A 13,240-nucleotide genomic window follows, 5' to 3' on the forward strand; every position below is an offset into this window, starting at 1 on the left:
CTTGTCCGAGGACGTCTCCGTGGTCACGTGGCCGGCATGACTAGACGCCAAAGGCGCACGGAACGCTGTTACCTTCCCACCGGAGTGGTCCCTATTTTTCTACTTGCATTTTTACGTGCTTTTGAACTGCTAGGTTGGCAGAAGCTGGGACGAGTAACAGCCGCTCACTCTGTTACGCGGCACTCGGGATTCGACCCGCCAAACTGCCAACCTTCTGATCGACAAGCTCAGCGTCCTAACCCACTGAGCCACCGCGTCCCTTTTAAAAGATTATTAAAAAGATCTAAAATGTTTTATTGATGTTTCTGATGAATCCCCAATGCTGCGGCGCAGAATCTAGCCACCTGTGCCGCGATCACTGCCTGCTCGTGCTTAAGATAAATGGAGATAAATACTTTCCGAACGACCAGGATACCTATCAATTATGGGGAGGATATGGGGTTTTTTTCCCCAAATAGCTCTATAGAAGGAACATCGAAGGAGTATGTGTCCACCTCTCCTGAGCCACAGGAGCAGTGTCTTTCAGCCAATGGTGTCTTTTTACACTTGCCGTACAGGACGGCCGACGGAAACACATGGCAGCGTGCAAGCGAGAATGCTTTCCGGTGGGTTTACTAACTCCAACTTACTTAAGAGCCTTGGTGGAGCAGTGGGCTAATGCCTCCTTAAGTAACACCTGCTGCCTGCAATTAGTGCAGGTTCGCATCCCACCAGGCTCAAGGTTGACTCAGCCTTCCATCCTTCCGAGGTAGGTAAAATGAGGACCCAGATTGTTGGGGGCAATTAAGCTGACTTTGTAAAATGCCGCTTGGGGGCCCCCAAAAGCCCTAATAAGCAGGCATATACATAGAATGAAGGCTATTGCTAAGCACATTGATTTGTGCTTAGATTGTAAGCCGCCCTGAGTCTTCGGAGAAGGGCGGGATATAAATGGGATTTTAAAAAAAAGATACCTGGCAGGTGTAACCACATATCTAAGATCCTCTCTGTCCAGAATGCTGTCCACATTCTCAACAGAGGGGGAGGGATATGCCACCACCTATCTCCTGTTTACAATACAGTCCTTCCAACAGTGCCGAGAAGGTTCCACACCCATTCGCACTATTAAAGTGGTCCTGAGGGCGTGGGGGGGGAAGAAACCCAAGGGGTTTCAATGAGTCTCAGATAACAACCAGACGACGGCAAGGAATTCTCCACCAATCAGTCACAACTGAAGAAGCTTCTTGGATGAGAAGCAAAATGACTTTTCTTCCTCAAGGAAAAAAAAAACAGTCCAGTTGCCTTTCGAAGAAAAAAGAGAAAAAACCTGGACTTAAGAATCCCCACAGATGAATGATGAACTCAAATTAAGAAGACGGGCCCGTTCAAAGTGTGAAATGTTGACAATCTGATCAAGTATGAATCCGGAATTTAAAGTTCCTACAGGTTCCAACAGCGGCCAACTGTCTTGTTATAGCAACCGTTCCTGAAATCGAATAAAAATAGAATTTCTACCTTTGTTCATCCTAGTTTCTACAGTCTAGTTCAGGGGCCTTCAACCTTGGCAACTTTAAGACTTGTGGACTTCAACTCCCAGGATTCCTCAGCCAGCTTTGCTGGCTGAGGAATCCTGGGAGTTGAAGTCCACAAGTCTTAAAGTTGCCAAGGTTGAGGACCCCTGGTCTAGTTCATCTGATGGTTATCCCGGGTGATAAAGCAGTGGTTCCCAACCTTTTCGATACCCTGCACCCCTAGAACGCTTCTGATATATTCTCGCACCACCACCACCCCCTTACATAAAATTATGCTATATGCACTATAATTTTGAAACTTCTAAACCCAGGTTTTTTGCACCCCCTGGAATATCACCTCGCACCCCCAGTTGGGAACCCCCGTGATAAAGGACCTGGAATTTCGCTCAAAGCAATCAACCTTAACACAAATCTCGTTCTGGCGCTAACATCAGAAATGTTTCTCTCTCCGTCTCCTCACCAAGATACAAATTCTGAAAAACTTTACCTCCGCACGGGAGGCTTACAGCCATGGCAGGGCCAAACATTTCCACAGAATCAAACACTTGGAAGGAATCGTGAAATCCATTCTGACTTCTCTTCCTCTCCCGGATGTCTTCCAACTATACTCAGATTACAAACTGCCCAAATTCCCAGCTAAAATGTCCCGAAGGTTTGGAATTTGCTCTTCTAAATCTAGAAATGTAATAAGGAGGAAATTTGGAGACGACAGATAAGCTCCCCTGTGCTTTACTCAGTCTGACAAATAAGCGGTACAATCAATTATCTTCCTTTCTGTGGATTCCTGTTACTTTCAGCAATAAAGCACCAATCAGGTGCATTGTAACGATTAAGCTGAATCATAAAGATGTCACCATTAATTAATGCATTATCTGGGAAGCAGCAAGGCAAGGAATTACAATAACCCAAAGCGACAATAGTCTCTCCTTTCTCCTCTTTCCTCGCTGATTTATAACTATGTTCCAGACTAGCCAATATCAGAACATATTTCTATTCCCAAAACACGAGAGCCAAAAATATTTTACATGCTAAAACAAACAAATAAAAAGGACTCTGAAATGAAGAACAGGCTGGGGTGAAGCCGGGAACGATATGACTCTGTGCCAAATTTTAATCCCTTTTAGTTTTCGGTCATACCAACAAAATGCTTGTCATTTATAGTGATCAAGACAACTGTGCTGCAGAGGAAACCTATACTCAAGTGTCAAGGATTTTAATGAGCACAGAGGAAATTAAATAAAGGTACACTTAAAATGCAGTAGCCAATTCTTCCCCCTTTCATAATAGACAATCTCCTTAGCAGCGAACAATAGTTTTGTTATTATTTTGTATTGAATGAAGTGGACATTCTTTGGACATTTCAGAGCTATTTTTTTAAAAAAACATAAAACCGTATTTCACTACAGAATTTTAAAAATATTCATGACCCATTCAAAAAGCAGTTTTATTCAACCTAATGTTTGAAGTGGGAGTTCCTGACTCACGTTTCCCATGAGTTTTGTTGACTTAATGACAGCTAGAAAATAAATAAGAGCTACGGCTGTGTGTTTCAGGAATCCCTCTAAAATAACGGCAAATGAAACACCTTCCATTAAAAAAAACCATCGCCATAAATAATAACATTGGGCTCGGTAAGCCATTAGTCACAATTTTGTAAACTAAGATCTATCCGGGAATTCTTCCATCAATCCTGCCCACAGAACAAAGTATTGCTGAAGCGGTATCACTTATATTTATGTATTTTTATGCTGGAATTATTGCCGAGATAAAGTAACTGGAGCTGTCCCTCCCCCCCCCAATTCCCTTTACTCCAGCAGTACAAAAATCAAAAGCTCTCTGAGAACTCAAAACTTGAGATCCTAGGTTTCCAAACAATTTTATTTGAAGTTTTTAAAGGTTTTTTTTGCATGTAAACAAAGATGCACAAAACAATTCTCTTTCCCCTCTCCACCAAAAAACACTTTTATTCTCCCATTCAAATGCTTTTTAGGGGAAAATGGCCTATGTCACATATCCAATTTTATGTTCAAAAGACAGACCAAAAAAATCCCTCATAGCCCACCTTTCTTCTTCACTGGCATTCTTGCTGTTAACTTCTGGCACTGGATGCAAATATTTATTTATTGTAGAGTCCTTCCGGAATTATCTTGGGAAGTCAGAAGTCTGCCGTCCCACTCAAAAACGGTTCAGTTTAAAAAGCGGACTCTTATTTCTTCATTTTCCTCCAATGATGCTCGTAATTCCTCAAGTGAAAAACTTCCAACATCACCAGGAAAAGAGCAAGGCAGGGAGGGGAGTTGTGGAGAATTTCTGCCACGAGGCAGTTGTCAAAATCCGTAAAGTATTTCCCAAGCTATAAAAATATATCGGAGAAAACACACCTCCGTTTACAAAAGTGTCTAAGAATCCCTCTTCTAAGCACGAAGGATTGTTTTTGTACTGTATTCAGAAGTTGAGTGAATGTCAAAAAATGCAATTAAGGCACACACAGTCCAAAAACTTGGCAATCGCAAGATTCCACAGTCCAAAACAGCCCAACCCTGTTCTTAAATAATCCAAATAAAATTCAAAGGAAGCTGGAGGCAATTCAAAGAGATTATTATTATTTTTGCCTTCCTGATGCAGTCACGAGGATTTTTTGTCCAGTAAGACAGACATCCTGGTCTTCTGGATACTAGAAACGTAAGCTCCGAAGTTTCAGTTGGTTACCCGCACAGCCGTCACTTTCATTTGTATACTCTCCGCCCAGCCTTCTGGTCTGTAACATCCCTCTGATCCTCTTGTATTACACCCAAGAGGATTGGAAACAATCCCTTGACATGGAATTATTAAAGCAACAGTGCTGTTCACACGGCAAGCTGGTGAAGCAAATAACAGGGCGCCGGGGTGCCTGAGTTGTGGTCATTTCGCGCTTAGCTCAGGAGCGGCAGCCACCTACCGAGAGAGGAGAAGAGTTTTAAGAACAGTTTCCCCCACAATGAAATCGAGAACTTTTCTTGGCTGCCGTAGATATTTATCTTTCTACTATACAGGTGGTCCTCAACCTATAGCTTAGTGACCGTTCAGAGTTACAACTGGGAAAAAAAGTGACTTCTGACCATTTTTCACACGTACAACCGTTGCTGCATCCCCCTGGTTATGTGATCAAAATTAAGACGCTTGGCAACTGACTTGTTTTTATGACGGTTGCAAGGTCCCGGGCAGTGGTGGGATTCAAATAGGTGAACCACCGGTTCTCTGTGTGGATGCCGCTTCCGGAAGTCCACTCTGGGCCTGGGCAACAAAAAAATTAGCTACCGGTTTTGCTGAAGTGGTGCGAACTGGCTGAATCCCACCACTGGTCCCGGGGCCATGTGATCCCCCTTTTGTGACCTTCTCAAAAGCAGTCAATGGGGAAGCCAGACACACTTAACAACCCTGTTGCCAATTTAACGTCTGCAGGGGTTCACTTCACAGTGAATCCGGCAAGACAGGTCGTAAAATGGAGCAAAGCTCAGTTCTTGGGTTCAATTGTGGTCGTAACTCGAGGACTCCCTGTGTTGTGATTGTTTTATGGTGGCTTGCCACTCACAGTTGCTCATCTGAAATGGGCGGCTGCAGAAATTAAATAAAAACGTGAAAGGAGAATAAAACAGGCCATAAAGTAAATACAGGCAGTCCTCAACTTATAACCACCTGTTTAGTGACCCTCCTTGGTGGGTGGCTCCTGCTGCCACTGGTGCCCTGCCTCAGATGTCATATACCTACCCTAGATGGAGGAGCCCCAGGGGCGTTGCACCTATAGAAAAAGAGGGATGGGCTGGCAAAGGAGAGCCCCAACAAGGAAGCCTCACGATGTCTGCCTTTTGCGCCTTCTCTCGTCTCTCATCTCGTTCTTCTCTTCCCGATTCATTGACTCGCAATTTGCTCACCCAGCTTGCACACGAGTGCGATCCACGCAGCCCTCCAAGGCCTGTGCACACGCCAGCAGGCCAACCCACCATTGAAGTTTCGAGCGTTTTGTTTCTGTTTTTTTTTAAATAAATCATGGTCTCCCAGGGAACCCTGGCGACCTGTCGCAAAAATCTAGGATTCAGTGGAACTCCAGTAGGGAATCAGGCTGTCCGTTTCCCAGATTCAAAGCAATGCTTTCATTTTTTGTGCCTATAATCTCTACATAGATCTCTGCATAGTGGTTAAGGCACGAGGCTAGAAACTGGAGACTGTGAGTTCTAGTCCCGCTTTAGGGATGAAAGCCAGCTGGGTGACTTTGGGCCATTCACCAGCAGATGGTGAGTTCTAGCCCCACATTAGGTCTGAAAGATAACTAGGTGACTTTGGGCCAGTCACCAGGAGATGGTGAGTTCTAGTCCCACCTTAGGCATGGAAGTCAGCTGGGTGACTTTGGGCCATTCACCAGCAGATGGTGATTTCTAGCCCCACATTAGGTCTGAAAGATAACTAGGTGACTTTGGGCCAGTCACCAGGAGATGGTGAGTTCTAGCCCCACATTAGGTCTGAAAGATAGCTAGGTGACTTTGGGCCAGTCACCAGGTGATGGTGAGTTCTAGTCCTGCCTTAGGCATGAAAGCCAGCTGGGTGACTTTGGGCCATTCACCAGGAAATAGTGAGTTCTAGCCCCACCTTAGGTCTGAAAGATAGCTAGGTGACTTTGGGCCAGTCACCAGGTGATGGTGAGTTCTAGTCCTGCCTTAGGCATGAAAGCCAGCTGGGTGACTTTGGGCCAGTCACTCTTTTTCAGTCTAACTCACCTCACATGATTATTGTTGTGGGGGAAATGGGAGGAGGAAGGAGTGTTAGGTAAAGTATTGCTACCTTGAGTTATTTATATAAAAATAATAAAGGCAGAATAAAAAAAATTTAAAAAATTAAAAAAATATATTTCTCCAAGATCATCCTTGTGATTCTCTACAATAGGCATCTTACAGGGTATGGTGTGGATAACAAATGGAAGAGAAGCGGGGATGTAGACTGGCCTTTCGATAATTTTTAAAATCTCTTTTCTGGCTTAGAACATGCTTTCGTTTTGGTAACCATTTTTGCATAGTTTTTCCAAGGTCACCACTAAAGCCCTCTACAGAAACAGATGTGAAAACATTGGGGAATAAGAACTACATTTAGCATTTGAATAAGGAACCAAAGGCTAAACTCTAAAAAGTGAGAGTAGAACAAATTATAAGCTGGAGAAATGAATATGCTTTTGAAATTTTGACAGCTGCATGCAAAAAAGATTTGGGCAGGGGGGAAAATGAAGTCAAGAAAACTGTCCTGTTTAATAAAAAAAAGTGTTAAAAACACAAAAAATAACTTGTTTGCTGTCCAGAGTCACTGTGTGAAATAGCCAGCTATACAAATGTGATTAAAGAAAGAAAGAAATGAAACTTGTACATTAAAACTTTCAAGATCTAACTTGGGGAAAGGGGATATGCAAGGAAATCAAGACTGGAAACGAAAGAGAATGTATGGAGATTCTCAGTTATCCAGTCCTGGTTGTCCCAAAGGTGCTTTTTCAAAAGGCAATTTGGACTTTCTTGGTTTTTTCCTTTTTGAAGACGTTTCACTTCTCACCCAAGAACTGAAGAAGCTTCTTGGATGAGAAGTGAAACGTCTTCAAGGAAAAACCAAGAAAGTCCAAACTGCCTTTTGAAAAAGCATCTCTGGGACAAATGCTAAGCACTTTGGTTTGTGCTTAAATTGTAAGCCGCCCTGAGTCTTCGGAGAAGGGCGGGATATAAATGGGATTAAAATAAAAAAAAAAATAAAAAAACTAAATGCAAAAGAAGAAGGCATTTCAAGGGAAATCAGATTCAGAACGGAACAACAGGACAGAACATAGGAAGTCAGCCTAGGAAGCAACGTAAGGATAAAAATACAGTTATGGTAAAGATTTGTTAAAAGAAAGAATCTAGCAAAGCATTATATGTCTAAGGGCTGAGTTAAGACTGAGCTGAGAACAGATGTCCAGACATTTGCTGGTAGCCTTCAATAACCATTCGTTCAGTGTCTGAAGTTACAACGGCGCTGCATGAAGAATCCTCAAAGCTGCAGCCATTGCAATGTCCCCATGATCACCTGACCACGATTCAGGAGCACAATAACCAGCTCACCATTCTAATAGTTGCAGTGCCCCACAGTCACGTGACCACAATTTTGTGATCTTCACTACTGGCTTCTGACATGCAAGTCAATGGGGAAGCAGCAGGAGGTCACAGTTGTCAATCACAAGAGGTCACACCTTGCAAATGTCTGTAATTCACGTAAGGACAACAACTGGAACTGCTGGAGCTACCAGCATGAAAGTCCATCACTTAGGGACGGCGTTCCCAATCATTAATGGGGGACTACCAATTTTATTTGGAAAACCTCAAAAGTATTCCTTCAGCCCCAAAGGATCTAAAAACGGTGCTCTTGTCTATATAAAAAACTGGAAAGGCATTACTATAATTAGGAAACACAGCAATCTGTTTAAATCCCCCACAGATGGCAGTGCTACTTGGGTGAGAATTTCAAGAGTAGTGATGACGTGACTAAGAAATGCACTTTCAAAAATGTACAATCTCTTCACCCCTGGGACTTGAGAGAAAGGCTCCTTTGATGCTCTTATGGCACTGCCAGAATTTTAGGCCTGTACATTTATTTAGGAGCATCCTTTGCTCCTAAAATTCAGCACCAGCAGCAAAATGAAGAAGGAACACTATTAAACGCCGAAGACGCTCAATTGGAAGGCTACGTGAACCAGCGCACTATCCCTACATAAGGGTAACAAGCAGCTGCGTAAAAACTGAGGCATGACAAAGTTTAAAGATCCTGGCAAGTGTGATGGGCAAAAATAAGAAACGGGGGGGGGGGGGGAAGAGAAGTTGAAATGAGGCCTTGCAATACGCAATATGTGTGCATTTTCAACGTGGAACGAAGGACCATTAAGAAAATGAAATCGGATACCAAAATCTGAAAGGATCCTACATAAGCAGCCCCCAGCAAAGGCTGGATGTGCCCAGTGGCATATATATATATGTGTATGTGTGTGTGTGTATATATATATATATATATATATATATATATATATATATATATATATATATATATATATATATATATATATATGTTTTCGTAGATTCTCGCGGGTGTCTGTATGTGTAGATCTAGAGTCTCGGGTTTCTTCCCGCGTTCCTTTCATCTTCAGAAAGTTGTGGCGACGTTTCGACGAAATCCCATCCGTCATCATCAGGCCGGAGTGTTCCTCTTGCTGCTTCCAGGAGCAATGCGTGGTCTGGCTGTTCCTTTCCTTCCAACTGCCGGTGGGGCTGTGTTCTGAGGCGTGGCTGTCTTCTGATTGGGTGGATGCGTGGTTGTCTTCTGATTGGTTGGAGGCGTGGCTGTCTTCTGATTGGGTGGATGCGTGGTTGTCTTCTGATTGGTTGGAGGCGTGGCTGTCTTCTGGTTGGGTGGGGTGTGTTCTGAATGGGTGGGGTTTTTTGTTGTGTTGTAATATCCTGAGTGTTGTGATTTGGTGTCCTGAGGAGTGGGCTGTGTAGTGGCCTCCAGAGCTTTGGTTTGGCTCCGAGTTCGAGGACCTGCTATGTATCTCTGGTATGGGTCAGTCAGGTTCGTGTGTGCGTTCTTCTGTTTGGGTGATGGCACTTTTGCTTGACTTGTTCTGTCTTTTATGTGGGAGAGTTTTTGTTCTGGGTGTGGATGAGTCTTGCTGGGGCTGGTGGCATTTGGGGTTGTTTGTTGGTTTTTTAAATCCTTGTTTGCTGAAATTCGTTTCTCTATCAATGCTGGTTTCCAAATGGCATGTAGGCGGGAGGTGTCGTCTCGCTTGTTCATACTGTCTGGGTGTTTTTCTATTTCAATGGCTTCTCTGATTATTCTGCTATTGAGATGTTCTATTTTGGCGATTGTTTTTGTACCTTCAAAATTGATGTTGTGTCCCGTAGTGTTTATGTGTTGTACTAGTGAAGATGTGTGATCTTTCTTCTGTACTGAGTTCTTATGTTCTTCTACACGTACCTCTATTCTTCTGTTAGTCTGTCCGATGTATGTTGCTGGACAGGAGGCGCATGGGATTTGGTATATGCCCTGGTTTTCCAGTTCTATTTTGTCTTTGGGGTTTCTCAGGATGGTTGATATCTTTCTGTCAGTGTTAAATGCGGTTTTGATGTTATGTTTGCGTAGTACTTTACTGATTTTGTCGGTTGTTCCTTTTATGTAGGGCAAGATGGCTCGTCCGTTGTTCTGTTCTTCTTCTTGGATGTTTTTCTGTTTCGGAGTCCCCTGCTGAATCATATTGGTGATTTTGTTTTTTTGGAACTTGTTTGCTGTCAATATGTCTGTCAGGGTGTGTAGTTCTGTTTGTATATGTGTTTCATCCGCAAGGCATCTGGTTCTTGTTATTAGTGTTTTGGCTACTGAATTTATTTGTGCTGGGTGATGATGTGATTGCGCATTGAGGTAACGGTTGGTGTGTGTTTTCTTTCGGTAGACTGTGTGTCCTAGGGTGCCGTTTTGTTTTTTGTATATAAGTACATCCAGGAAAGGTAACTGGTTGTTTGTTTCAATCTCCATGGTGAATTTTATTTTGGGATGTAGGCTGTTCAGGTGTGTCAGGAAGTTTTCTAGCTCCTTTCTTCCATATATATATATATACCGGTATATATTAAGAGGCAGCAAGATAAACTGGCAGGAAAGAACTGCTCCTCAAGCAGAGGTGAGTTATAGAGAAGAATATGAATACAGCAACAGATCACGTGAAAATGAGTTTCTGGGTGAGTCAGGGTGCATCAGGGGAGAAAATGGAAGACGGAGAAATATGCAGAGGAAGAAAATGGCAAGAATCATCAGCATGGTGGGACGGAGATCAGAAGCAAGGGAGACTGGTGGGTCAATGTCTAGACAAGGCTTGCACAGGGAAGGTGAACTGCAACCTGCCGGTGGAACTGATCTGATCTTTTCTACCCATCCTATCTGAAGTGGCAGGAGACACATGCTCTGCGCACCGTCAGCTACGAAGTATCAGCTGGTGGGGCCGAGAGGAGATCCTTTTCTGAAATAACACCCAACCTTTAGATCAGTGATCCCCAGGGACCAGTTTTGTGGAAAGCAATTTTTCCACAGATGGGGGGAGAGGGGAGAATTAGGCAACCTAGATCCTTCACACGCACAGTTTACAGTAGGGTTCACGCCCCTATGAGAACCTGATGCCTGATGATCTGAGGTGGACCTAGCGCTGGGGAGTGGCTGCAAATACAGATGAAGCTTCACTCGCTTCCATGCTGCTCACCTCCAGCTGTGCAACTCAGTTCTTAACAAGTCATGGACTAGTAACAGTCCGAGGCTGAGGAGTAGTAGTCCTAAACCTGTTGGATTCTTATAACGCTTTGAAAGCTTGACTTTGTGTCCAAGTCAAGAGAGCCCATCTCCTGGCTGTCTGGCTGATTGATTATATTACGACCTGCTGTTTGTGGTTATTTTTATTTTCTATTTTTATATTAAGGGACGCGGTGGCTCAGTGGGTTAGGACGCTGAGCTTGTCGATCAGAAGGTTGGCAGTTTGGTGGGTCGAATCCCGAGTGCCGTGTAACAGAGTGAGCACCTGTTACTCGTCCCAGCTTCTGCCAATCTAGCAGTTCGAAAGCACGTAAAAATGCAAGTAGAAAAATAGGGACCACTACGGTGGGAAGGTAACAGCGTTCCGTGCACCTTTGGCATCTAGTCATGCCGGCCACATGACCACGGAGACGTCCTCGGACAAGCACTGGCTCTTCGGCTTTGAAACAGAGATGAGCACTGGCCCCTAGAGTCGGAAACGACTAGCACGCGTGTGCGGGGGAACCTTTACCTTTTTTATTTTTATATTGTGCATTTATGTATTTTATTGTAAGTCTCCTAGACTCACACAAAAGTACACTGATGACAAACTGTTGATCTTACCTACTTAGGTAATGAAACATCTGCAAGAATACAACCAAGCTCAGAGAACACCAAGGGGCCCCCCCCACACGTAAAAGTGAGATGGACAACTGTACAAATCAAATAAATAAATGAATACTTCGAATGCTCCACTTGGTTACCAAATTAATTAATTAATTCATTTTCTGGATTAGCACAGTGCACTGCAGCAGAGTCTGCAGAAGAGCTGAGTCTTCAGGCTAAGCCATAAAAACTGAACTAAAACATAACAAGCTAGCTCTTTTAACTTAAGTTGGTTACACACTTTGGGTGAAGCAAGCTGTTCACTGAGGCGTAAAGCAAGGAGACAATGGTCTTCCCAGTTGCAATGTATGGCAGTGAAAGTTGGACCATAAGAAAGGCTGAGCGCCAAAGAATTGAGGCCTTTGAACTCTGGTGCTGGAGAAGACTCCTGCGAGTCCCTTGGACTGCAAGGTGATCAAACCGGTCAGTCCTAGAGGAGATCGACCCTGACTGCTCTTTAGAAGGCCAGATCCTGAAGCTAAAACTCAAATCCTTTGGCCACCTAATGAGAAAGAAGGACTCACTGGAGAAGAGCCTAATGCTGGGAAAGACCGAGGGCAATAAAAGAAGGGGACAACAGAGAATGAGGTGGCTGGATGGAGTCACTGAAGCAGTAGGCGTGAGCTTAGATGGACTCCAGAAGATGGTAGAGGACAGGAAGGCCTGGAGGAACGTTGTCCATAGGGTCGCGATGGGTCGGACACGACTTCGCAGCTAACAACAACAAGTGAGTGTTTCATCCAAGGAGAGAAGTATATAAATGGCAGCCTCCAAAAAGGTTGCAGGGGTTTAAGCAGCAAGCGAGAAGGCACGGGCACGGGTGGGAAGACGCTTTTTAAGCAGGCTGCAAAGTGGGTGGGAGTAAATGATAAAAATGAAGTGTCAAGTGATGGAGGCAAGGATGAAGCAAGATTCAAGCGAGGGATAAAATATGCAAGCTAGAGAAATAAGGAAAGGGGATTCAGCTGCAAGGGAGGAGGGGGGTGTAGGAAAGTGGCAAAAAACTTAAAAATGGGGATGTCGAAATGGGGGGGGGAGAAAGGCAGGAGGAAGTCGTGGGGGACTCAAGAGCCCAACTTTCTTGCGTGTGGGGGGAAAAAATGGACCACAGGAGCAAGTCTCCTTCCCCAACCCTACGTCTCGACCCACCACCCACCCACCTTTGCCAATCCCGGATGATGGGGATGGTAGTCCAAGGCATTTAGAAAGGACTACCATTGGCCCGATAGTCCCAAGCCATTTGGAAGGATGCCAGTCCATCCCAAAGGCTGCGAGCCAGGGGAGTGGCAGCCTGACATCTCAGGACCAGGCTGCTGGGAAGGATGGGCTTTTGTGCTGGAGGGATTGACCCCGCTCTCCCAGACACGCCCCCCCCCGCCCCTTCGCCCCGCCGGCTGGGAACGATGGGGAGTGGAGTCCGCGCCCCAGACGAAGCGGAGGGATGAAGCCAGGGTCCGGCCCGAAGAAGGATTTACAAGGGGATTTATTTCCAGAGAGATTATTACCGCGCTGGCGGCTGAGCCCTCGTCAGGGTGGGGAGGTGGGCTCCGTGGTCGGGAAAGGGGAAAAGCCGCTCCGTCCGTCGGTTTCAGCCGGCCTGCCCGCTCGCCCGCGCCGGCTCAGCTCCATCTGACAGGAAACCACCCTAGTGCCGCCGCCGCCGCCAGCCTCACCCCCGCGGAAGCTCCCGCCGCGGCCATCGCCCTCCGCCTCGCCTCGCCTCAGCAGCGCGGGCGACTCCGGCCCGGCTGATT

At 45.1% G+C, this 13,240-nt stretch overlaps 1 protein-coding gene across 1 annotated transcript in view; it reads right to left on the minus strand.

Moving 5' to 3' along the window:
- Positions 1 to 13,227, minus strand: part of DLG2 (discs large MAGUK scaffold protein 2) — a gene marked incomplete at both ends in the record, with an annotated part of 1,167,883 nt that extends 1,154,656 nt beyond the window's left edge. Inside the window, 2 exons of the mRNA XM_081327813.1 lie at positions 3,574 to 4,445; positions 12,962 to 13,227. Coding sequence (XP_081183939.1) covers positions 3,574 to 3,592 — 19 coding nt within the window. The remainder of the gene's footprint in view (positions 1 to 3,573; positions 4,446 to 12,961) is intronic.
- Between the last annotated feature and the right edge of the window lie 13 nt (positions 13,228 to 13,240).

This window comes from Vipera berus, assembly GCF_964194415.1.
Source record: "Vipera berus genome assembly, chromosome: 4".
Classification (NCBI taxonomy): domain Eukaryota; kingdom Metazoa; phylum Chordata; class Lepidosauria; order Squamata; family Viperidae; genus Vipera; species Vipera berus.